The 26,818-nt window shown below is 37.3% G+C and overlaps 3 protein-coding genes across 3 annotated transcripts; 2 read left to right on the top strand and 1 right to left on the bottom strand.

Annotated features, from left to right (window-relative positions):
- Nucleotides 1–609: 609 nt before the first annotated feature.
- Nucleotides 610–3,267, bottom strand: LOC116200006 (heat shock 70 kDa protein-like). Its single transcript, XM_031530652.1, has 2 exons — nt 2,578–3,267; nt 610–2,439 (listed from the first exon to the last, which is right to left on the bottom strand). Exons 1-2 carry the CDS (start codon nt 2,912–2,914, stop codon nt 824–826), a joined length of 1,953 nt encoding a protein of 650 aa, XP_031386512.1. The 5' UTR covers nt 2,915–3,267; the 3' UTR covers nt 610–823.
- A 2,046-nt stretch (nt 3,268–5,313) lies between these two features.
- LOC116196818 (squalene monooxygenase SE1-like) lies at nt 5,314–8,496 on the top strand. The gene is made up of 8 exons (XM_031526727.1): nt 5,314–5,985; nt 6,129–6,240; nt 6,368–6,542; nt 6,631–6,799; nt 6,870–7,088; nt 7,323–7,598; nt 7,690–7,968; nt 8,085–8,496. The coding sequence occupies exons 1-8, from the start codon at nt 5,776–5,778 to the stop codon at nt 8,187–8,189; spliced, it is 1,545 nt and encodes a 514-aa protein (XP_031382587.1). The 5' UTR covers nt 5,314–5,775; the 3' UTR covers nt 8,190–8,496.
- An 11,536-nt stretch (nt 8,497–20,032) lies between these two features.
- On the top strand, nt 20,033–21,266 carry LOC116197163 (proline-rich receptor-like protein kinase PERK9). Its single transcript, XM_031527217.1, has 2 exons — nt 20,033–20,210; nt 20,439–21,266. The coding sequence occupies exons 1-2, from the start codon at nt 20,114–20,116 to the stop codon at nt 21,074–21,076; spliced, it is 735 nt and encodes a 244-aa protein (XP_031383077.1). The 5' UTR covers nt 20,033–20,113; the 3' UTR covers nt 21,077–21,266.
- The last annotated feature ends 5,552 nt before the right edge of the window (nt 21,267–26,818 follow it).

Raw genomic sequence — 26,818 nt, 5'->3', positions numbered from 1 at the left:
TCGAAATGTTTTTATCTTCCTGCAGGTTCAATTCTGGCCCAAAATAAAATAGGGTCAGTGACAGCATCAAATACCTTCCGGGTTGGGCTGAGATGGAAAATGAGCAAGCAATTGACGTTCAGCTTGTTTCGTTACCCACTGGAGAATCAAGCCATTCAAGATGAGAGATCGATGGACTGACTTGTTTGCCTATTCAATCTAGAGCACGCTTACCACGCATAGGCATATGAGTGCCAGAAGGGACGGTGCGTGCTATGTTGTAGTCCAAATTGCAAGAGGTGCAGCTGCTCGAGTGAAGTATTGCGGAGCACTGCCCCAAAAATTACCGTTCCTCTCTTCCTGCTCATGGCAGGCTTCCACGGTGAAGACATGGATCGTAAAGCTGCTTTTTTGATTTCAATTATCTTCTAGTTTGGAGCTAAGCAGCGCAGATGATCTCAACAAGTTCTGGTGGTATTTATAGGAGGAGGTTGCACTGCAAGTCACTACTTCTCACAACAATCGGGTAATCAAAGCTATTGTGTCAGGTGAGACTCATCGAGTAAGCAAAAGAAAAATATCCTTTGTTCTTGATCTTACAGTCGGCTACATATTCATGGGAAGAAGATGTAATGTAACAACTATTCTATTTTATTTAATTAAAATATCATCACAAGGAAAACGAAACCGTCCAATTCACTTTCAAGAAAGCAAAGCTCGAATATGCAAAAATACATCAAAGCATTCCTAAGATTACTTTATTACCGCATAATATATAGTTTCCCATTAGGACTCAAAAAGGGAAAAGAAGCCAAGTCCGCCTCCCCTTTGAGTCTCAGGTGCCTCAGTCAACCTCTTCAATCTTAGGTCCCGCACCAGCACTGGCACCACCACCAGCCTGAGCACCGGAACCACTGCCCATTGGCATATCTCCGGCACCACCCTGATAAATCTTGGCAATAATTGGATTACAGATTCCTTCCAGCTCCTTCTGCTTGTCCTCGAACTCGTCCACCTCAGCCAACTGGTTCCTATCAAGCCACTCAATGGTCTCATTGACCGCCTTCTCGATGCTCTCCTTATCGCTGGGGCTCAGCTTCCCTCCAATCTTCTCGTCCTTCACGGTGTTCCTCATGTTATACGCGTAATTCTCCAAGGCATTCTTCGCTTCCACCTTCTTCTTCACTTGCTCATCCTCAGCCTTGTACCTCTCCGCCTCCTGCACCATCCTCTCAATATCTTCCTTGCTTAGCCTGCCCTTATCGTTCGTGATCGTGATCTGGTTCTTCACCCCTGCGGTCTTATCCTCTGCCGACACATTCAGGATACCGTTTGCATCAATGTCGAAGCACACATTGATCTGCGGGACACCTCGAGGAGCAGGCGGAATGCCCTTCAACTCGAAGGTCCCGAGAAGATTATTATCCTTGGTCCTTGCCCTTTCACCTTCGTATACTTGGATCAACACGCTCGTCTGATTGTCCAAGTAAGTAGAGAACACCTGCTCCTTCTTGGTCGGGATGGTCGTGTTCCTCGGGATGAGGACAGTCATGACACCACCAGCCGTCTCGATCCCGAGGCTCAGTGGGGTCACATCAAGGAGGAGCAAATCTTGGACTTTCTGATCACCTTCCCCGCTCAATATTGCGGCCTGAACAGCTGCTCCATAAGCCACCGCTTCGTCGGGGTTGATACTCTTGCAGAGCTCCTTCCCGTTGAAGAAGTCCAGCAGCAGCTGCTGCACCTTCGGGATACGAGTTGATCCGCCCACGAGAACCACATCATGAACCTGGCTCTTGTCGATCTTTGCGTCCCTCAGGCACTTCTCAACCGGCTCCATGCATTTCCTGAACAGGTCCATGTTCAACTCCTCAAACCTCGCCCTCGTGATTGTAGCATAGAAGTCAACCCCTTCGTAGAGGGAGTCGATCTCAATTGTGGTCTGGGTGGTAGAGGAGAGAGTCCTCTTGGCCCTCTCACAGGCGGTCCTCAGCCTCCTCAGGGCCCGGGCATTCCCGCTGATATCTTTCTTGTGCTTCCTCTTGAATTCTTGCACGAAGTGATTCACCAACCTGTTGTCGAAATCCTCACCTCCCAAATGAGTGTCTCCGGCGGTAGCCTTGACCTCGAAGATCCCCTCCTCAATGGTTAAAAGGGAGACATCAAAGGTCCCGCCACCAAGGTCGAAGATGAGGACGTTCTTCTCGCCCGTCCTGGATGCCTTCTTGTCGAGGCCATAGGCTATTGCTGCAGCAGTGGGCTCATTGATGATGCGGAGCACATTGAGGCCGGCGATGGCCCCAGCATCCTTGGTGGCCTGTCTCTGCGAGTCGTTAAAGTAGGCTGGGACAGTGACGACCGCATTCTTGATTGTTTGGCCCAGGTAGGCCTCGGCAATCTCCTTCATCTTGGTAAGCACCATGGATGAGATCTCCTCGGGAGAAAAATGTTTCTGTTCGCCTGTTCAGCATTGATTGATATATGAAACGACATCAGCATTCTGTTATTTTATATGTTTATCATGATACGCCGCGCATATATATATATATATATATCAAGAAAAAGGACGGTAGTATCATATTTGTTTGTTTATTTTACCTTTGTAAGTGACGACGATCATGGGCTTGTCCCCAGGGCCAGCGACCACCCTGAAAGGCCAGTGCCTCATGTCGTCCTGGACCGAGGGGTCAGAGAACCGTCGCCCGATAAGACGTTTAGCGTCGAAGACTGTGTTCTGGGGGTTCATCGCCACCTGGTTCTTGGCAGCATCACCGATCAGCCTCTCAGTGTCGGTGAAGGCGACATAGGATGGAGTTGTCCTGTTTCCCTGGTCGTTGGCGATGATCTCCACTCGGTCATTCTGCCACACACCGACGCAGCTGTAGGTCGTGCCCAGGTCGATCCCTATGGCCTTTCCTTCGGTTTTGGACGCCATTAATGAAGGAAGCGGGAGTAGCGGGAGTCTGAGCTAAAGAGAACGGAGGAAGAAAGAACAGAGCACGGGAGAAACAGAGCACAGGAAAGGTATCGCTTTGCTTTTGAGAACTAAGATTAATTATAGAGCTGCCTTGCCTTTGCGACGAGGAAGAACGGGCTCCGGGATGAAACTATATAAATAAACAAAATGGGGTAGAGGTGATGTTTATGGAGAGCTTGAGAAAAGGGCAATGGAGGTTACTGGTCAAGTCGGTTGATCATCTCATCTCGTCTCCTCTCGTCATGAGAAAGGTAGAGAGCTATGGAGATGGGTCGAGAAGAACGGACAGCGCAGCGGGTACCACTTTACCAGAGAGTTCTGGAGGAAGTGAAGGGAAAAGCACGATCCTTTTTTCTCATAAGCTGGGCCTGGAGTAATTGGGCCTTGGAACAGTGGACATGTTTGAACATTTGTTGACCCGGACCACCGCAGCAGTTGCCACCGCCCGGTCGTTCGCTCGCCACTGTTATAATTCATGAACGCTCCCATTAAAAAAGAAAAAAAGAAAAAAAAAGGGAGGGGTAGGCTGTGTTTGGTATGCTTGAATGAAATCAAAAGAATTGGAATGCGTTTTATAATGTGAAATAAAGTTTTATTGAAAGAAAAAAAGATATTTTTCCTAGTTGAATTTTAAAATGTGGATGAATATAATAAAATGGGTGGAGGTCTGTCTCCCCAAGATGAAGATGGATTGGACATTAGAGACCTTAATGTTTGGAACAAACTTTGCGTCTTAAGAACTGTTTGGGCCCTTTTGCTCAATTCTTGCTCTCTCTGAGTCGCTTGGGTATACAAGTTCTAAACGGTACAAGCTTTTGGGCCCTCAAAGCCCTTGCATACTGTACATGGAGCTGGAAGAAAGTGCTGCAACTGAGGCCTTTAATCAAGCCTTTTGTCAGGTATAGTGTTAGTACTGGAGAGAGCATATTTTTATGGTACGATCAATGGTTTTGGATATTCCACTCTCCGATTACCATGCTAGGGGATTCCCATGTTTCCCAACTCTTGGCAGGAATGCAAAACACAGCCCCATTCTTACGCTTGGGGATTGGGATCGACCTAGAACGAGTTGAGGAGTTGAAGACAATGATCTGAGCACTTAAGTTGAAGCAACAAGATGGCATTACCAACTTGGGAACAATCCCGAGCAAAAGAAGAACATGTTCGTTGGAGGAAGGCTTAAGGTTCCCATGGAACATTCCTCGAGCTTCTTTCATTTGTTGGCTTGCTTTCAAAGATAAGCTTGTTGTAAAGGAAAGACTGTTAGGATGGGGACTCGCCATGGCAGCCTCTGAATGTGAATTTTGTGGCTTGGAGATAGAGTTCAGGGACCACTTGTTTTTCACGTGCCCTGTTACTCAGGCTTTATAGAGGAGTATGCTAAGTAGATTTGGCATCCAGAAAATTGTGAGGAATTACAATGGGTTTGTTGATGAAAGGCAGGGTTTGTTTGATGAAAGGCAAGAAACTAGATTCTGTGGCTCTACATTTACTTTGGACATGCTACATCTATCAAATTTGATGGGAAATGAATGATTGTGTTTTTCAACAAAAGAGTAGCACCATCTCTTCCATCTTGCAGCAGATAATAAGACCTGTAAAGTTTTGAGTGCGATCTATTCCTAATGTACATGCTCAGCTCAGGTATTTGTTAGCTGCTAGAAGTTTTGAATTTTGATATATATAATCTTAATAATTCTTAAAAGTTTTCTCCGGAGAAGTGTAAGTTGTACAATCCTTTTGATTAATGAAATACACCACTTATCCAAAAAAAAGTGTTGAACTTATTTATTGAGAAAGTATATCATACTTCAATGATAGTTACTTGAAATAATGGAATGAACATTACCTTTGAGGTTTTTTTGCTTTTTTCTTTCTTTTTTTCCCAGGGTATGCGCTTTGGTATTCGGCTAGTCAAGCTGGGTTTGATCCACTAAGAGGTAAAACCCTCACAACGTCGATTTTCTTCATTCACAATACTCGAATTCGAGATGTTAATTAAGGGAAACAAATACTGAAACAGTGATGCACGGATTCTGATAATTTGTTTACTGATCCTAACAAGATTTTGGATCAGGGCTTTGTTTGTATACATGTTTTTTGTATTAAGGATATATGCCGAAATAACTGACTAATGCACTGTCACCCCAGTTTAGTACCCATGGTTTTTTGAAAACTTGGAACTAACACCAGCCTCACTTGACCTCCACAACATTAATTAATTAACTCCATAATGGTCTATCTTGGAGGGCTCCCTCCAGCAATATTCTTTTGACCTACTCTTTTTCCCAAACTGATAAAGTTCATCTGCACAAGCAAATTTCATCCTTTGGCGCAATACAATTTCTGGTTATAATCTAAGTATCTACTGACCAATTAGATCGAAAATCTCTGCAAATCTCTTACATATGATAGTGCAGTAGTTCCTAGCTCTTAATTTGTAATTACTTAAATCCGATTTTGGTGAGGCACGAGCATAACGAACCTATTGGTGTTTATTTCCCTTTTAAATACAACATTACGCCATCTATGAGGACTATGTGTGGGCCCAATTTGAGTGAAATCAAAGGTTGTCGAGTCCTGAAGCGTGTTTGGCAGATAATGTCATGATATGCTAACTCTGGTTTTCCAGAGCAAACTGCCACACAATAATATTACTTTTACATCTGATATGGCCCAATTGGTCGAGATAACAATGTCCCAAATTCAAGCCTTTTCCTGTTGTGCATGAGCCTATATAAAGCCAACAACTCCAAAGTGATCTCATTCAAAATTACGGAGTCGTTCACTAACCAAGACACGTTGAGGAACATGCAAAAATGGTCTTCCAGTACTTAGTTGGAGGAGCTACTGTCGTGGCCTCTTTGTTTCTTGGATATGTTTTTCTGCATAGTTCGAGAAGAGGGAAAAGTCGCAGAGATTCCACGAAGATTCAGAGAGATGGGCTTGTCGCGGGTGAAGGGGGGGCCGACGTTATCATTGTTGGAGCGGGAGTTGTCGGGTCTTCTCTAGCTTATGCTCTTGGGAAGGTAAACCACTCCTTTCCATACTCGAGGATTAGTATTAGTACGTGCTGGTCTCATTGGAATCGACGATGTGTGTCTTTTATGTTAGTAATATGCGGAAGAATCCTAATAAGTCACACATTTTGCTTTTATATATACTTGTTTAGGATGGGCAAAGAGTGCATCTGCTCGAAAGAGACCTGTCCGAGCCCGACAGAATAGTTGGCGAGCTTCTGCAACCTGGAGGGTATCTCAAATTAGTCGAGTTGGGTCTTGAAGGTAATCGAGCAGCAAGAACTTTTGGCATTTTAATTAATTGTTCTAATGCACTTTTGTTTGTGCTGCGGTTTATCCCTGCTGCTGCGCAGGATTGTTTTGGTTTGATATGTTAAAGACAATGTTTCAGATTGTGTTAAGGAAATCGATGCGCAGCAAGTCTTTGGGTATGCCCTGTTCAAGGATGGCAAGAAGACGAGGATCCCGTACCCGCTAGAGAATTTCCCATCAGATGTTGCCGGAAGAAGCTTCCATCACGGGAGATTTATCTGTAGATTGAGAGAAAAGGCTTCCTCTCTTCCCAAGTACTTATCCTATGACAAACGTTTTACATTCGGTCCAATCGTGTCATCCTCCCCCTCCAGAATTACCATCTCATGGGTTGATTTGCAGTGTAAAAATGGAACAAGGTACGGTAACTTCTCTGCTCGAAGAAAATGGGATGATCAAAGGCGTGCGTTACAAGACCCAAATTGATGCGGAGCTCACCGCACATGCAGCCTTGACAGTAGTCTGCGATGGTTGTTTCTCAAATCTCAGACGGTCTCTCTGCAATCCCAAGGTAGGGTCTATTCATTTCCGTCATTGTTATTACAGAACATACATTTGCTAATGATGCTGACTGATAACAGGTCGAGGTGCCTTCGTGTTTTGTTGGGTTAGTACTAGAGAACTGTCAGCTTCCATTTCCTAACCATGGCCACGTTATCCTCGCGGACCCTTCACCGATCCTGTTCTACCCCATCAGCAGCAGTGAGATTCGATGCCTAGTTGATGTTCCAGGCAAGACAGTGCCTTCTGTCTCTAACGGGGAAATGGCAAGTTACTTGAAGACTGTAGTTGCTCCGCAGGTACTGAAAAAACAATCTTTCATTCTGTTGAACGATATGCATGACATGCCTTATCAGACACCTTTATGCTTCCAGGGAAGTCGATGACTATGACATAACATAGGATTCTTTCCGTGGATGAATAACCTTTTAGGAATTGCAGTAGATAACTAGGAATTGCTGGACCAGGATGGGTTCATTTTAGGATAGAAGAAACGAACACTTCACTTGACTGGACATTTTATCGTGCTTCAGATACCTGCCGAACTTTATGCTTCCTTCCTATCGGCTATTGAGAAAGGAAGTATCAGACCAATGGCCAATAGAAGTATGCCTGCCGATCCTCGTCCGACCCCTGGAGCCCTTCTGATGGGTGACGCGTTCAATATGCGCCACCCTTTGACTGGTGGAGGAATGACTGTGGCATTATCTGATGTTGTGGTGCTCCGTGACCTGTTGAAGCCTCTGAGAGATTTCAAGGACTCGTCTGCCCTCTGTGCATATCTAGAATCCTTCTATACTCTCCGAAAAGTAAGACTAACTGTTCAATCTCCTGCTGGCCTATCTCAATGTTTAAGTAGATGGAAACTTGCATGGTAAGTCCTGTTTCTCTCTGTTGTAGCCTGTGGCGTCGACTATAAATACATTAGCAGGAGCACTTTACAAGGTTTTCTGCGCATCTCCTGATCCTGCGAGAAAGGAAATGCGGCAAGCATGCTTTGACTACTTAAGCCTGGGAGGGATATTCTCAACCGGCCCCGTGGCTCTTCTCTCGGGTCTGAATCCTCGTCCCTTGAGTTTGGTTCTCCACTTCTTTGCCGTGGCTATTTATGGTGTTTGGTGCCTAGTATTTCCATTACCGTCCCTAAAACGTGCATATACTGGAGCTAGATTGATCTCGGTAAGCACCTATCCTATAACTTCCATCACCGGCTTGAATTGGAGATAGATATCAACATTCTTTTCTTGTCTATTGTTGCTATGTTCTGATTTTCTGGGCAATGATACTATTTTCAGGGCGCATCGAGCATCATATGTCCTATAATCAGAGCTGAAGGGGTCAGGCAGATGTTCTTTCCTTTCACCATAGCAGCATATTACCGAGTTCCACCTGCCATTTGAAGCACGTTTCCAATAAGTCAGAGAAAATGTTTCTTCTCATGTAATTCTTTTTCATGGTAAGGTCTTCTTGTGTAATTCTAATCTACTTAGATCATTCCGAGTGATTGTCTACCATTTTCAGAAACGAATCTGAAAGTAAGTATATATATATATATATATATATATATATAGTCCGTTAAAATATATATAGTCTACCGATCTGTTGGCGGCCTCTATCACGCCTGAGCCCTGGGTACAGGTCTTGGGACTTCGACAGCTTATTGTTGTACTTGTATGTCTGGTTATATGTCGGGATATATATTCAATACACACTGTAATAATGAGATCGGCTACTTCAATGAGCTACACCTAATTTGGAAAATATAAGCATGAGATACACCATTATTGGTATACATATATAGAGCTTTGAGGTCCTTGCAGGAAAAAGTCCTGCATATATATACCAACGAATTAAACTGAACAAGAAACCATCTAAAGAAATGGAAGCAGGTCTTGTTCTCATCCCTCATTAAACCACGTGTAAGTGCCATGTTTTTTTCCTTTTTTTTGTGGATAAGTGAAGGCCTTTCCTTTCCCCTTTTTTTTTTATAGAAACAATTGTTCCACCTTTAACTATCTCAATCTCATCCCACCCAATTACCAAAAAAATAAAAATTTTAAAAAGTCTCATCCCACGCAAAGCCACATGTAGATCCCGCATTTTTTTTTTTTATCTTTTTTTTTGGGTTTTTGACTTTTTTTTAACTATCTATCTATTCATTGACCTTTTTTTTTGTAAACATGATATTAATGAAATATATAAATATTAAAAATCTTAAAACCAAAAAACTCCTTAAATTGATTAGAACATGTCCCTATTTGGACCAAGGGGGCGAGTACGCCTCTCTTTTTAAACTTCCACAAGTGTTTTTATTTTCTTTATAAACAAAATAAAGATGAAACAAAGAGAACAATAAAAATAAATATTGGTATAGTGGTAGCGCGTTCTTATTGAATGGAGATATAATATACATCTTTATTTATGTATTAACTACAAGACCATCTTGAATTTAATAACTTATTTTTATTTTGAAAAGAATCTATTAGACTTAGATGTTTGTATACATACACGGTAAAGAGGTAGTCGAGAGTTTAAATGATGATGATGATGATATATATATATAGCATGGACAAGCGAACCCATCCTAAAACTAAAATACGGAAAAAAAGATGATATGTTAATTTTAGTAAAATATGAATAATATTAAATTATTATAATTAATTTTTTAATAATTTCAAAAGATACTTATTCGAAGTTAATTTGTTATATTATATGTCAAGCCTATGTTTTTCTAGCTTTTCATTTTTTTTTCATTTTCAAGTTTGCCTTCTTCCTGTGTATCTATATATATATATACACATATATTCTTTATTATTTTCATTTTTCCATTTTCTTATTTGTGTATGTATACATATATATAAATTTACTCATGCATTAGCACAACGTAACTCGCGCGTCCTGTGCTCTAACTATAATGTTTTTTTCAATATGTTTATGGATGGATTAATTTGGAAGAGAAAATAAAACTTAAGGGTAAGAAATATAAAGATTTAGAATTGGAGATAGAATTTGAAAAAAAAAAGGAGATGTTGAACATGGAAGGAAAGAGAGTGGATAATAATATTAAGTGCGCCTTATTTCTTTGACTCCTATCTTTTATTATAGGTCGTATCATACTTAAACTGAGAATAAATAATACTTTCAACTTTTTAATCACATCCTATAAATAATGTGGTAATTATAATCAAACTTTCACTTTAATAATAATAGTATAAGATATGTAAAAAATTTGAATGTGTGTCTTTTCCATTATTGGGATTTTTTTATATTTTTCTTATTTTAAAAATTCTCCACTAAAAATTTCAATATTGTTTATTTGTGCCATTTTATTGTTTCTTTTGATTAATATTTATTTATTAAATCCTGCTATTCAAACTGAGATTTCTTTTCTTGAAACTAGATTTTACATTTGAATGTGCGTCTTTTTCATTATTGGGATTTTTTAAAATATTTTTCTTATTTTTAAAATTCTCCATGAAAAATTTCAGTATTATTTATTTGTGTCATTTTACTCTTTCTTTTGATTAATATTTATTTATTTAATCCTACTATTCAAACCGAGATTTTTTTTTGTTGAAACTAGACTTAAAAGATTCTTTTTATATCAAGCTAAAACTTCAAGTTTTACACTATAGAATTTACTGAAAGATTAATCTCTTGAATTATTTTCATCCAAATGTATCAAAATCCATGCATCGATACAAAGGAGCACACTTGACAAAATAACTGGATTAAAACATAAATGAAAAATATGACGCAATTGAAAAAAATTAAATATCTATTATTTAATGCGATTAAAAAATTGGTTAATAACAAAAAATCTAAACTTTTCACATTTTAAAGATTTTAGGACGAACTTTTCATTTGCACCAAAAATAATAAACTATCGATTTGATAACAATGCCAGCACAATGTAAATATCTACTTTAGTTTTAATCGAAATTGCTAACGTGTACTTGATAATGTCACGTGACTCATGGTGATTGACTGAGTAGGTTCCAAATTAAAAAAATAATCTTAAAAAATTAAGGAAAAAAAAACTAAGGGAGGAAGAGGGGAGGTGGCCAACGGTGGGGCCTTCGCCTCCGGCCGCCACCACCCCAATTGGGGTCACCGGCGATCGGTCGGTGGTTTTTCGGTTCAGTTGATGGGGCCTTGACAAAGGCCACCCCCTTCCCCCAAAAATCGAGGTCACCGAATCAAATGACTCCGTCATATGGTTCACTAGTTATTCATTAAAAGATGTAATGTCATGTATTTACGCCCATGTAATATAAAAGTTTTTCTCATTTTTTTCTTGATCACCATAAGATTTGCACCATCCATTTTACTCTATTCTCTCTATCTATTTGCTGAAGAGTTATGCATATATCCTTTACTCTATTTTTAAATATTTATTCACAGACAAATATTTTCTTCTTCTATATTGTATTTTTCATAAGAAATTATATTAGGTATACACATACTTTTTGAATTACAAGTAATAGTTTTTCTCCCTTATCCGTAAGAAAGGACCAAACGATGAAAATTAATTTCATTGTTAATTTAACTTTATATTTGTATAAAATGCAAGCATTTTCATTTTTTTTAAGTTCATCATGTTTTTATTTACTTAATATTATTTTCAAATCTTATCCGTACCTCTCTTTTTAAGAATAAAACTATAAGCTTTATATTCAAGAATCAACCCGTTTAACCCATTGAAAACACATTTCATGAAATAAAAAGAAAAATAATATCATATATGATAACATGATACCATCTTTAAAAGAATAGATTGTTTAATATGAATAGAGAATTCGTAATTTTTACAAATAAGTAGTTTTATTATTAGTTTCAGTTATAAACTATATTGATTATTACGCAAACTATTATGATGAATAATAAAATTGGAGGAGATTTTCCAAAACCTTATCGCTAAGCTAACGGTTCCCATAGAGAACTCGTTTTTTTAAACCGATAATGACTTAAACAACATACAGTCCTAATATATATATCAATAACAACAATATGAAGGTTTCATCACATGAGTTCAGTAGTAACAACACCAACTAGTTAACATAACTCTTCAAGAATTTCATAGTAGGGACAAGATAGAGACGAAGAGTTGAGAGGAGGCACAAGGGCGAGGCGGCCGGAGTACCAGCGAGCAAAAGAAGTATCCATTTTGCCAAGGAGGATGAAGAGGAGAAGGGAAAATTATACATTTAGTTCTCTAGATTTTGTTGCTTTTTTTGTTTCAGTCATTTTTCTACTTTTTTTTTTTTATGGTTTACATATTATACATTTGAATACGGATCTTTTATATATATATATATCAAACACATGGGAATGTACAGCTGAGCCGAGCTGCTTCCCTTCCAAAGGGATCGTGAATCACATCGATCCATAGATTTTCAGGAAGTCGTCATAACATATATGCATGGACCTTCGGATAAGCATATGCAGAATAGGTTTACCGCTTTTTAGAAGGCCCAATCGCATGTAAAAGATAGAAACAATAATGGAACACAATGTTCTGTTCTTCAAAAAGTTCTGTCGCCTAAAATGATTAAATAATAGACTGTTCCTAGAAAGTGTTTTCACATGCCATTATATATACATATATATGTATATGCAGTTATAATCATATAATCATCTTAATACTGAGGGCACTACTCACCTAATAGTCCATCCAATATTCCCAATCTGAATTCTATTTTCTTGCAAAAAATATATGCTAGCTAGCTAGTTAGTTGTGGCTGCCATGAGTTCATACACCTATTTATTTTTAATAGTGCACTGCCACTGTCACCCTAAACTTTTTAAAATGCCATTACTTTTGCCCTTCAGATATTTTTACCACAAATTTACCCTAAATATTTGCAATCCATCTAACAATCTTACCCCTCCGTTAGCTCTCACAACGAAAATGTTAACTAACATCCTACATGGATATAATGATATTGAAAAAAAAAAATTTAATGCCAAATACATCACAGTTTCATATGGTGCCATTTTGCCCTCTTCCCCTCAAATGATATCATTTTCCTTAATGACGTCGTTTTCATGTTTGTTCTTTTTTTGTTGATGGGGAAACTGACTGGGCTAGAGGAAGAGGCAGATCGAAGGGGTTTTTGTGCCAGCCTTCGCTACCTCCTTCCTCCTTTATTGATCAATTCTCTCTCTGCCTCTAATGGCAACAATTACTCTGGAGACCACGCTCGAGGGAGCCATGGCCACAGGGGGAAGGGCCCAGGCTAGTCTGCCCTCCCCTACTCTTCCTCCCTGTTTCAAAATAGGGAGGGACTCCGGCGACCATGCCTGGAGGGGGGTGGTGGCGAAGGGCCCCGCGCCGGTCTATCCCATCTCGCTCTCCCTCTATGTTTCCCTTTTTTTTTTTTCCATGTTTCGGAACGCGGGAGGGGGCGGAGGGACAGACCGAGCTAGTAGCCCCCTAGCCGGCCACTGCCTCTCCAGGCGTGGTCTTCAAACTCTGGCGACCACGTCGGGAAAGGCGATGGCCGCAATAGCATGGTGAGGAAGGGGGGTACTCGATTTGCCCGCTACACCTCCTTGTTTCGAAACAAGGAGTGAGAGTGGGAGGGAGCAGACAAATCCCCCTTCCCCTTCTCTCCCACCGCTGGACTCTGTAGATCATGCTTGAGGGAGCGATGGTCAGTAGGCCGGTCCTCAACCCGCTCTGGTCCCTCCTGCAGTCCTGATGACTTCATAAATTTTAAAAAATTCAAAAAGTGTAAAATAGCATCATTTTGAACAAATTGGATTTTATAATAATATTTGTAACGTCGTTTTAGCCACAAGAGCTACCACGTCATCGTTTCGTTTAAAAAGATGACAGAGGGGCAAAAACGATAGACGGAACAATAACATTTGGGGAAAACTGGTGGTAAAAATATGTCAGAGGTAAAAATGGTAGCAAATTGAAAAGTTGAGGGTGAAAATGGTAGCAAATTGAAAAGTTGAGGGTGACAGTGGTAGTGCACTCTATTTTTAAGTTACTTGCGTGGACCTTCTCAATTAGTTCTTCATTTGGAGAAAAAATAAAAGTGAAGGAAAAAGAAACTAACTTTAATTTTTGAAAATTTATGAACTTTCTCAATTATAACCCAAGGGAATGGATGGTTGTGTCGTTAATGATTTATATATGTATTAATTAAGGGGATAAGTATAGCAGAAATGCTATAAGTTTGGATTTTTTGGACTTTAATCCTATAAGTTTCAATTTGGACTTTTCAGTCCGATATGTTTGCTCCATAACACACTTTTGGTCATATCTGTTGACAACTGTTAGGGATATGCTGACGCGGACTTCATACTATCAAGTCCTAGGTGGCTGTTAATTGTCCACGTGGAAATTTTCGATTACTTGAAATTTAAATTTTTAGAAAATCAATAAAAGAATTTCAAAAATTAAAATATGAAGTCTACGTGGCAACTTTCTATTGGTCGATGGCAATTTTCTTTTGGCTAAAAATTTTTAAAAATTTTTAAAAAAAATTTGGAAGGGGAGCGATGGCCGAGAGTGGAAATTGTGAATTCTCTTGATTCCAGAGGGTTGGGGATTCTTCTGACTCCTCTAGATGTGGCTTTGACTCTAGTCACCACCCCTCGATTAGAGTCGCCAGCGACCTCTGGGGTCACCGATGACCCCAATCAGGGAGTGGTAATTAGGATGGAGGCCCCAACCTGGGCCTCCGCCCCCTTTCGATTTTCCTTTTTTTAAAATAATTTTTTTCTATAATTTTTTTTATTAAAAATAATAATTAATTAAATATTTTTTAAAAAGTTTTTAGCAAATAAAAAATTTCCACGTGGACTTCTTATGTTAATTTATGAAATTCATTTTTAATTTTTTAACATTTTAATTTTCAGCCAATAAAAAATTACCATGTTGACAATTAACAGCTACCTAGGACATATTTGACAGTGTGAAGTTCGCGTCAGTAGATCCCCAATGATTGTCAACAGATAGAATCAAAAGTAGTTTACGGAGCAAACATATAAGACTGAAAAGTCCAAATTGAAACTTATAGAACTTAAATACAAAAAGTCTAAATTTATAGGGCTTATGCTGCACTTCTCCCATTAATTAAGCCTAGCCAATTAATGCTTGTGTCATGATCATCGCTGTTAATTAGCTGAATATATAATACTACACTGTACAGTTTATACATCAGCTTCAATTTATTTTATTACTTATAAAAACATTGTGACTCCAACTCCCAGCGTGAGCTAGCTGTTATATGTGCTGATCAATTTTCTTGAATGCATGTTTATAGCGCTTGAGATTTGTTAAATAAGGATATGGAGGGCAAAATGAAGGAATGACACACACACACACACATATATATATATATATATTACTTTAACTTTGAATTCAAACGCACCCTGAATATCTAGCCTCAGATATCATACAAAAATATTATAGGGTATACATAACATTGCTTTTTATTAATCATGTTTAAAAGGTCAAATTTCCTTATAAGGTAAAAATGTTTTTTTTAACGACCTAAGGAGTTTAGCCTAATAGTTAAAAAAGATTTCATATATCTATTCCATCATGGAATTAAAATTCCTTGAAGCTATCGGAATGCTATTGGTATCGCCAGCGGTTCATGGAGTTCTGGAAATTAGTCGAACGGAAAAAAAATTAAAAATAAAAAAACACTCTTCTTATTATCACAAGAAGCTACGATAGCTAGCTAGAACTCCCTTATATTCATATTTTACACTTCGCCACTTAATTATGGTGTGTTTCTTTTGCTCGGTAACTCGCAACTCAATTATGAATCACATTAAAAAAAACCATCACATAAATGTGTACCACGTGATTATATATTATATTCGAGGACTTTCTGGTAGAAACTCATCGAATATTGTGGGCGAATAATTTATATCCATGCAGTACATGACTGATAATAAGAACAGACATACATGCCTTTTGTCTCTTACGAATATTTTAATCTAAAATTTTTTACCCAATTTTGGCACAGGTATCGGACATATGTACTTTTTAGCTGGCCATCGCATTGAGGAAAAAGGATGCCGGACGTACGTAAGACTTCTTTTTCCATGATTACGATTATTTTTTGTTAATTAGGCCTATTATTGCACAATGATAAGCTAGACATCCGTACATAATAAATTGTTAGTAAAAATGAACGGTTATGATTAATCGATGATTTCAGCAAAAGAAAAAAAAGATCGATTGATGATCACAAAAGATCCCGCCTAGGAATTTCTTTGAGAGCAGGCTTAATTGCAGTGTCACTTGGATCCCATCCGATGCCGCATAATAAAAAAAAAAATTCACTCAAATATGTCACTTTAACGGTTGGCACCCACTTTTTATTTTCATAGGAAACACAAAAAATTAAATTGTATATGAATAAATATCTATTTATATAATATAAATAATATAATATAATAATAATTACTTAAGTTAATTAAACATAAAAGAATTAATTAACTAATAAAAAATAAAATAATTTTTTTTTAAAAAAAGGATCGTTGAAATTGACTGTTTATCCAACTTTTATATATATATATATATATATATATATATTTTAAAAAAAATTTAAAAATTAAAAAAGTTAGAGGGCAAGTCACGTGGGCTCGGAAGCATACCACACAGCCTACTCTCATTGGAGAGGGCAAGATGGGGGAGGAGGTGCTGGTGCTAGTGCTGGTTCTACTTGCCTGTCACGGGGCAAGCGGCATCCAACCGGGTACCCCCATTGGACTTGGTTTGAAAAGCTGGAAAAAGAGATTAGTTAGCCTTTTTTAACTATAGTGAGTATCAGTCCCAATTATATTTAAATTCACTCACATGTTTGGTTAAAGTGGAATTATTGGATAATGTTTTTTTAATGGGAAATGGTTTCTTAACGCTCTTTAGGTGATGGCCTGCTCTCGACGAGTGGTAGACAACAAATTTAATTGGATCCCTCAACCTCACCTCACCAAGCCTACATAGCTATATTCATAAAAAAGAAAAAAAAAAGTTTTATACATACCTTTATTAGTTTTATATTTATTCACTAATTTCCTTATTTATATTTTAGAATTATTAGAAAAAGAAAAACTGTCATTCAAGGTTTGTGATGATCAAGGTGACACAGGGTTTGTTAATTAAATTCTGCAAGTTAAACACTGCACACACTACGTATATATATTAATCTCATATTATTAGTTAGATAATTAAGTCCAAATCTTGATATATAGATTATATATAGCCATTTTAATTAACAGAATAATTTCAAATTATTGTTATTTCTACTTCCCATGATAAGGATTGTTGTCGCTATAGATTTGATATAGTTGAATTGATTGTTCGTGTGAAAAGGAACCATCTAACGCTGAATATATATGATGAAGCGCTGTTGGTTTTTAGTGAGCTCTCCACAACTTGCTGAAGGAAATTAGTATCATAACCCAAATAATTAAGATTTTCCGTATAGTATATTAGTCATTAGTTAGTTATAAAAGTACCCGTTAAATAGTGATATCACGACATATTAAAGTCAATATTGCACATAAATGCATATTCTGAAGGGGTTTTCATAGAGAGCTATCTCGCTCTTTCATGGACGGAAGCCACGCTTGCAAAACGTCGAGATTAAAGTTACTTTTACGGATAATAATGGAAGTTAATTGGATACAAATAACAACCCGGCCGGCCATTACCGCGCATTATCATGTTTTTTTAGGTTATTTTATTTACCCTATAATATATAGGGTATGTTCAGCTCCTCCGCTAAGCAAAATGAATTACAGAGGTGACTGAGTGCACATACATCTTACTCCGACTTTGATCAATTAATTTTCTACAAGCAATATATTTTATAATCTTATTAATAATTTAAAACTCCTCCGTCTATTTCTTAGGGAGAGAGTAGGGTACCCATGAATCCTTCTCTTACCCTTTTTCTTGACATTTTTATTTTTATTTTTTTCATTTTGAGTATTACAGGTTTTTTTTTTAGTACGCACCACCTGACATTTGGAAGTTTAAAGGGGTTCAATTAATTTACATTCTACTCCAAACTTTTAAAATTTTAAAACGACCCAAATTTTTTAAAATTTTTTAATTTTACCTCGTCCCTTCCTCGAAACACTGTTAATCTTCTTTCTCATTTTCACGCCTCTCTCTCCTCTCCTCTAACTGCTCACTCCACTTCCATGGCCATCCCACACAAGACAGGCCAATTACAACTCATGATAATACATCTTGAGCCACGATGAGTCTCAGATTTTGATTTGACAAACCTCGAGCAAGAAATCAAACCAAATTCCACCTCATATTTCGAATTGACGAAACCCTAAAAGCCAAGATCTCCTTTCGCCTCCTCTATTGAACCCTCAATGATGGTTCAATCGAAGTTAGATTGAGATCGGAGACGAACATGGACACCTTTCTTTCCTCTCCCTTTATCTCCCTCCGGCTCTTCGTCTTCTAGGAAAGTCCTTTGTCCGGAGATAATTCTCAGATGGGTCATGGGCTTTCACCAAAAAAAGGAAAAGGAAAAAAAGAAAAGATGGGTCATGGGCACTGTTTGTCTGTCTCTTCCCCTGCGACAATTAATCCAAAGTTGTGATCTTTTCCTCAATGGGTGTGTCGGGGTTCGTCGCTCTTGTGGTTCTTTCACGGAGCTTGTCTGTTATCCCGAGGACCCAACAGCTGCAAGCTTCCGAGACCCAGGTTCTTCTTCAGCTCCGAAAGCATCTCGAGTACCCACCCCGCATTGGATGCTTGGGAGAGTTACACCGGAGAAATCTGAAGCATTCAAGCCAAGGAAGCTCTAGGGAACGGAGGAAGATGAACAGTGCAGGGGGCAACAAGAAGAACGAAGGTGGTGATTGAGAGGAGAGAGAGAGGGGGGTTGGGGCATGTTTCAAAAAATGAAAAAACTATGGGGCTGTTATTCAATTTTCAAAATATTTGGAATTGAGTTAAATCATACTCCGCTCCATTACCAAACACAACCTAAGTTTTCTTTTTCTCTTAATTGGGATTAAGTTTTTTACCGATTGAACAAGAATAACTATATCCATTAATTAATCTCACTATCTTTTTTTCGGTGTGTATCATGATATTTAAAAGCCCAACGAGCTCCGATTAATCTAGTTCGAGCTGATCGATCCACTAAAGGGTAAAACTCTCCCACCATAGATTTTCTCCATTCACTAGACTCGAATCCGAAACCTTGATTAAAGGGAATAAGTATCGAACCGCTTGAATCAAATCATGTTGGTATCTCACTATCTTTTCTTTACCAACTCTACAGTCGAAATTAGTTGAAGCTGGAATGATTATAAGAACACTGTTCACCGCGCCATTGAATTAAAAGTTGGCATGCTAGCTAATGTTTCACGTGCATCCCCATTACAAGCTAATAACTAGAATCCGCATACTTCAACTACATTAACAAAAAGAAATAAAATTCACACGGCAATCTTGGTAATTGATACCTAACTACAATATTAATATTAATAATTATACCCAACTATAGAGTCAACAGATGTTTTTTCTATATATATAGATAGATAGATAGAGTGCTTCCAATTCTACTAATGACTGATTTAGAGTCAATGCGCCTAGCAATATAATTAACATAATAAGAATTAACTGTTATTTTAAAATTTGCATGGCATAAAAGGTTTGACTAGTCTTACATTTAGTCCGTCGTTATAGTGCGTGCATAGGACAAAACTATGTACGGAAACCTGTCTGTTTGGAATTTTGAAATGGAATACAGATGACAAATATGCACCTAATAATCGATCAAATTTTGAGCATTCTTTTACAGAGATTCTCACGCTTCATGATCGATCCAGCCGAACACAATTAGCTTGAAATATATGGAAGTGCATTGCAAGGTTTTACAAAATAATAAATTTTAATAATTAGTCAAATGTACGGAAAAGAATTTCAAGTACATTTCACACTGATCTATTCAACCTTCTCGTTATGATGTATGTATGTATGTATATTTATATTAAAAATCATATATACGTATTTATATAATATATAATGACAAACAAATATGTGTACTTCTTCGAGCCTTTGATGTCAATAAGTATCTACTAGGTTGGTCTGCTCCATAGAATTGAAAATACATCATATATATGGTACATAAAGTAAATTACTTTGAAGTTTTTTTAACCCTGTATATCTTAGAATTTTCCTTACCTACTACTCCAGATCACTTCATGCTCTCCATATATATACGGGCATTTGAGACCCTTTATTTCCTACTACAGATCAGCAACACAGCATCACATATACGAGAGAGGGTGGTTTCAGTTCATTTCATCAATCATGAGAAGAAGTCTCCCTTCTGTGTTGCTGATAGCAGCTTTCTTCGGACTAATTGCTTCCATGTTTGATGTTGCAGAGACAATTAGACCTTTGTCTGGTACGTACTGCTACAAACCGACGTCTCCATTGCATTTGCCACCTATTTTTCCAGCTCTTTATCGACATATATATGTCTATATGTGTGTGCGTGCGTGCGTGTGGGGAGATTCACTATATATTGTAGCACCAGTTCATCTTAATCATTCAATAGTATATACATATATATTCTATATGGCAGGTTCTCATTTTCCTTTTTCTTTTTTTTTTTTTCATGCATGCTTCACAGAATTAATTAGTTCGAATGGAGAACATGATCAAATGTTGATCACTATTCCGAATTGGAGACCCTCAAGCCCCTCGCCTCCGCCTCCAGTGACCCCATCAGGGCCGTCACCGATGTTCAACCAAAATCCAAGCGGCTCCTTTTCTGCTTCAAGAACGCCGAATTATATTCAACTGCCATCATCAATGCCAAGTGATGATTTCCAACGGTCGGCTAGTCCACCGCCACCAGCTCCAAAAGTGTCGCCCCCATCACGTCCAATAACGAACGACAATCACGTTCCTGATGATGTTTCCCTAATGATGGGTGACAAGGCAATGAGCTCACCCATTCTGAAGACAGATAGCTTGTCGTCTGCTGGCGATGGAAGCCAAAATTATCAAAGGCCTGCGAGACCTCCGCCGCCTGCGCCAAGAGTTTCTCCACCGAGTCATCCATTAACCGACCTTGGAAGAAGTCCACGACCAGCATCCGGGGCAGTTGGTGACCGAAGCCAACGAGATTATGAAGTGCCCGCGAGATCTCCGCCGCCTGCGCCAAGAGTTTCTCCACCGAGTCGTCCTATGAACCGCCTGGAAGGGAGTCCACCGCTAGCACCAGCAGCAGCAGCAGCAGATGGTTTCTTTGTTGCTTCATACTGATGAGTAAAAAGTTAGATATGAATTGTTCTGTGGAAAGTTAGTTATGCTCATTGCTCTCTCTCTTTCTCTCTAGTGTAATAGTATGTATTAAGTCCTGAACTTGTTTGAGATGGTAATTAAATTATCATTTATGCATCTATATATGATGATTTAGCAGCTAGAAATAACTGGAGAACTAACTGTTCAGCCACTGAGGAACATGTGATTTGATCTGCTCGTTCTTTTCACGATCATCTTATAATACAGAATAAGAAATCTTTAATTTTTTTGGTAAACAGAATAAGAACGTTAATTAGTGAAAGCCATGGCCAATTGTCATGCATCTTATATATTAAACTCCTGTGTGTGTGTGTGTGTCACATCGAGTTTCATCTTGACGACGCATATTATTCATGTGGTAATATTCAAAATGTTTTAATTTACATGTTTTGAAACTGATTCGACATTAGAGAATCTCTCGGTTATAAAGAATGCCCATAGAAATAAAATATTGAAACAAAAATCTTAATAATTAATAAATAGACTTTGATAGTCCCACTTGAGAGCTTAATTAAGGACTAGTTTTCGAAGATATCTATTAATAAGGCTAATATATGGGTACGAATAGTTTTACAACGAGAATGAAGCCTAAAATCTTAGTTACCAAGCGAGAATATGCATAATTATTCTCAATCTGAAAGTATGAGACATGGGGGCCTCTAATCATAAAAGAACAACTTCTCTCTCTTTTAACTCCCCTAAAAGCATTCACCACTTGTTTGGATCGTGAGTTATGGAGAAGTGGATTTTAGACTATTATTATACAAACTTGTATTATAATCCTTCATAATTTGCCGTACCATAACTCTCCATATATAATCTGCCGTCCGAACAAGCTAGGTTTCTCCCTCGCACATAATCGCCTTAAGAAAAACTAGTTTATAGAGTGTGACGATTCCACGTCACTTTCCCTTTCTTCTTTCTTCTTATTTTATTTTATTCTGATAATTATTTTAGCTCTAAATTTATATTGATAATTAGTTATTTTAAACTCTTCAGTTATGTAACAAATTAGTATAAACTTTAATTGAAAAAAATTATCTAATTCAGTGTGTACAACTTTTTGACATACAATTATATTATAAATAATATTCTCTATATAAAATAATAATACAACTATGGGTACCAGAAGCATCATGCTAGATGCATGTTGGTTTCAACCCTAAGGGGTTTAGCCTAATAGTTAAAAAGAAACTTATGCAGTACATTTTCGTTATTATTATAACCCTAACGTGTGTTCAAAAGGACAGATAAGTTGCTTTCAATGTAAATCTAATATCGATTATCAATACAAGTTATTAGCTTGCAATTTAAATTAAATTTACTCTTCCACCTTAGGTGGGATCTAAAGTGTATTGTATGTTTTATTTTATTTTATTTGTTAAGTATAAAAATTATAATATATAATATGAATTACTAAAATAAATTTATATATACATAAAATCAAACTTCCTTCTAATTTTCTTTCTTTAAAACTTAAACCCGATCCTTAAGGTCTTTAATTTTCAAAATTTTTCGATCAATTTGGGTTGGATTTTTCTAAATTTTCGTGTTATGGATGTCATTGCAAGACTATTCATGAAAATAGTATTTCTATTAATTATTTTGTAAACTTTTATTAACAATTTAAATTCATCTCTCTATTTTTTTCTTTAGGATATTCCATTGAATGAAAGATCAAGTCACAAAAATATATCAACCGACAATTTTTTGTTGAAATAAATTATTTTTAAATTGCATTAGTTTCATTTTTTTAAAATCATTTCAAATATTGAATCATACTTATCAAATTTTTATTATTCATATACTAAACTTTGCACCAGCGCTATGCGCGGTGTGAAAAAAAAGCATAGTTTAAGACGTTGCATTTGTATTTTCATAATTATATACCATTTATAATTCTATATAGTCGTGTTATTATTAAAAAATTAAAAAAATTGTGACGAAAATTGAAAAAAATAATTTTTTTAGTGAAAGAAAAGAAAAATAACTGAGGTTGAGATAGAGATAGAGTGGGGGTTGAAGAGAAATAAGTAAAAAGTAGAGTGAAAGATGATCACATGGGAATTGATAGAGGTGCGAGATAAGATATATGAGTTTAAACTTCGAGTAGTTTTATAGTTTTATTTTTGCATTCAGTTTTACTTTTCTTCAATAGAGTAAAAAATAATGAGGATAATTTCGTAAAATTGTACAAAAATTGATACATATATTTAGATGTAGTGATTTGTCATTAGTATGTTAATTTTGAATATACTTTTTTATGTTACACATATGTAAATACTATTATTAATATATATACATATCTACAATGTTAGTACCATGTTAGAAAAATCCATTAAAATCGACATGAAAGTGATGGCACGCTAAAAGTGATAAGAAACTCATAATTTTTCAATTAAAAAAATTCATGCTAGAAATAATGGAAATGCCAAATTTTTAATTTTTTTGGGTCACCAACATTCTTAGATATTATTAACTATTTTTTTTAATTTTTTTTATAAATTCAAGTAATAATATATTTCTAACCAGAAATAGTTATAAGTCCACTGAGAAGGAGATATTATTGATTTACATATAATTTATATATTTATTTTTTTAAAAGAGTTTTATATATTCGGTCACTGTATTTTAACATTATCAAAGAAGATTTCACTTGTAACGTACGGGTAAATTCACTAGTATATGTATACATACACACACTCTTTTTAACTGGTCATACACTTAGATTTGTGGAAAAGGATGTCGAACGCACGTAAGACTTTTTTTTAGAGGTTTTTATCTAAAATGGCCAATGGTTTAACCATTTTGTTAAATCTATCATATGTTTTTTTTTGGTCAAATCTATGACATAATTTACCTTTTGCATCAAATATATCCCGACGTTATCTTTTCCGTCAACATCTAATGGCCGTGCTGACTTGGCAAGTGGAGAGATAGTGGGCCATATTTGCCACGTCAGTACGGCCGTTAGATGTAGACGGAAAAGATAATGCCAGGATATATTTGATGCAAAAAGTAAACAATGTGATAGATTTGATAAAGAAAACATATGATAGATTTGACAAAATGGTTAAACTATAGACCATTTTAGGTAAATTCATCTTTTTTTTATGATGTAAGATTTTTGTAAAGCCAAATAATTAGGGCCGGCAATATTTGACACGACACGATAACACGACATGGATACGACACGAAGTTAAACGGGTTCGGGTTGAGATTTTTTGATATTCGGTCTAAACGGGTTCAACCCGTTTAGACACGATTAATAAAAGTGTCTTAACGGGTTGAACCCGCATAATCCGATTAGATACGATTAAACCTGTTTATTAAAACGTGTTTAATCGTGTTATTTAATCGTGTAATCCGTTAACCCATTTATCTAATCAAATTTACCAATATACCCTTCCACTAACCCTAATTTTGAAATTCCACCTGCACAGGGACAGGAGGACGAGAGGAGAGTTCATGATTTTTTCTGAAATCAGAGTTCATGCCCTAATTTTGAAATTCCTCCTAGCCTCATGCGGTCCTGCCTCCTGTCCTGCTCCTGTCTCCTGCCGCTCGACCCTGCGACCTCGGACCCCCGTGACCGCGACCTCGCGAACCTCGACTCAAGCCCTCTCTCCGACCTCAGAGACGACGTCGACCTCGAACCCGGCTCGAGTCGCTCGACCCCGCGACCTCAGCGCAGCGACCTCCCCTACGCGACCCTCGAGTCGTCGATTGTTGAGCCCTCTCTAACTGTTCAGACGTTGTGACGTCACCGAGACCTCAACCACACGGCCTCGACCTCAGGTATCGTTGCTGGCTGCTCTGCAGACCCGTCCGCTGCACTCCCCTTCCCTGCGCTGCTTTACTCAGTTTGTTGCATCTTTGATTTCGTCCAATTTTGCACTCTGTTTTGCTGCATAGTTGATTCTGTGCAGAAGAAAGATTAGATGTGTTTAGGTGTTGTTGATTAGAGGTGTTGTTTAGGTGCTGCTAAGATACAAACAAAAGAAAAAAAAAGGAAAGGAAAACTGGAAAAGGACTGAAAAAGAAGGAAGAATGTATCTATCCAGATTGATTATACAAGTTGCAGTGGTTGTCCCAATTATATGGTCCCATGACATTAAATAAAGATGCGACCTCTATTAGGTCCCTCATATGTTTTAATGGCAGAGAAGAGGAAAGGCTATACAAGTTCTTCGATCTGAACATGTGTGTAGATGGACGGCATTGGTCGTGTGGTATCCATGTAAACCGAAATTAAACAAGACGTTTTTCGAAATTTCCTAGCTGACTAATATCTCATTGCTGCCTCTACCGCCACTAATTTGCTTGGTAGCCGTACCATTCTTGAAAAAAGATTTAATCTGCAGTATGATTTATATTATATTCCCCAGCTACTATAGATGCATGTATATGTATATTGAGCATTAATCTGTATATATTCATATATTGCTTAGATACACATTTCTTCCTGCCCGACAACATAAGAAATAGAAAATGAACACATAGTTGCTATATAGTTTTCTTCCCATGGGCAGGTTATGCAGCTGAATAATTACTCCTCCTACGACTAAGTGTTATACTGCAAGCCCCATGTCGATCAGCTCTCCAAGATGTCTGGACGATTAGATAAAAGCTTTGAAGGTGATTGTGAACATATATATTTATATGTATTTCTGCTCCTTCTAATGGTGAATGCCTACTTTGGAAGCATCAATGATATGATGCTATTACATGTTATTGTAATCTTTTTTTAAGACTTAAGAGTAGACTTATATCTCATGATCTTTGTACTTCCTAGATTATGATCCATTTCTATGAATGAAATGAGTATGGTCGGAATTTTTAGGAATTTCTCATGAATTTTTAGAAATTTTTGTTCGGAATAAACAGGTCGTAATCGTGTTAATGTGTCAAATGAACGGGTCGTGTTAACGTGTCGAATAAACGGGTCGTGTTAACGTATCCGTGTAATCGGGTTGATCGAATAAACGGGTCGTGTTAACATGTCTGTGTAACCGGACTAATTGAATAAACAGGTCGGGTTAACGTGTCGAGTAATCGGTTATAATCGTGTCGTGTACGGATACGTGTACCTATTATGACACGGTTCGATAAACAGGTTTAAACGTGTCGTGTCCGGGTTGACACACGACACGGGTTGACACGAACATAAACAGGTCGTGTTCGTGTTTCCAAAACCTGACCCGTTTAATAATCGTGTCGTGTACGGGTTATGATTCTGATGACACGAACTCGTTTAGACACGGCACGTATAAACACGACACGACACGAATTGTCAGCTCTACAAATAATGCACAATGATAAGGCATACGTACATAATATTGTTAAAAATGAAAAATCAATTAAAAGACAGTTGTGGCAGTTATGATTGATTAATGATGGCTAGGCTTTTGTTTGGTTTTCAAATAAATAATTTTACTCTACTCAATTTATCTTTTTATCCATTTAATAATAATATTTCGCTCATATTTTTCCTAACTATTTTTATATCAAATTTTTAATAATAAATTACCCATCTACTTTCATATCTATATATATATACATATATATATTCTCACACGTTTATATATTTGTCAATAATTGCAATCATTACTCAAAATCAAGTTAAGTTGGATCATGATGTAAATCGAAAATCAAATGCAATCTTAATTTCTTAAGTTGGGAAAATATATTAATCATATTAAA

Source organism: Punica granatum, chromosome 1 (assembly GCF_007655135.1).
Source record: "Punica granatum isolate Tunisia-2019 chromosome 1, ASM765513v2, whole genome shotgun sequence".
In the NCBI taxonomy this organism is placed as follows: domain Eukaryota; kingdom Viridiplantae; phylum Streptophyta; class Magnoliopsida; order Myrtales; family Lythraceae; genus Punica; species Punica granatum.
Note: the sequence above shows the minus strand (reverse complement) of the source record. Positions and strands in the feature narration are given on the sequence as shown.

What these genes read in the sequence shown, in the direction of transcription:
- LOC116196818 (XM_031526727.1), top strand. Translation starts at nt 5,776, where the DNA reads ATGGTCTTCCAGTACTTAGTTGGAGGAGCTACTGTCGTGGCCTCTTTG. An exon ending in TAGCTTATGCTCTTGGGAAG is followed by an intron (nt 5,986 to 6,128) that starts GTAAACCACTCC and finishes ATACTTGTTTAG; the next exon opens with GATGGGCAAAGAGTGCATCT. An exon ending in AAGGCTTCCTCTCTTCCCAA is followed by an intron (nt 6,543 to 6,630) that starts GTACTTATCCTA and finishes GTTGATTTGCAG; the next exon opens with TGTAAAAATGGAACAAGGTA.
- LOC116197163 (XM_031527217.1), top strand. Translation starts at nt 20,114, where the DNA reads ATGAGAAGAAGTCTCCCTTCTGTGTTGCTGATAGCAGCTTTCTTCGGA. An exon ending in GACAATTAGACCTTTGTCTG is followed by an intron (nt 20,211 to 20,438) that starts GTACGTACTGCT and finishes CATGCTTCACAG; the next exon opens with AATTAATTAGTTCGAATGGA.
- LOC116200006 (XM_031530652.1), bottom strand. Translation starts at nt 2,914, where the DNA reads ATGGCGTCCAAAACCGAAGGAAAGGCCATAGGGATCGACCTGGGCACG. An exon ending in GATCGTCGTCACTTACAAAG is followed by an intron (nt 2,440 to 2,577) that starts GTAAAATAAACA and finishes AATGCTGAACAG; the next exon opens with GCGAACAGAAACATTTTTCT.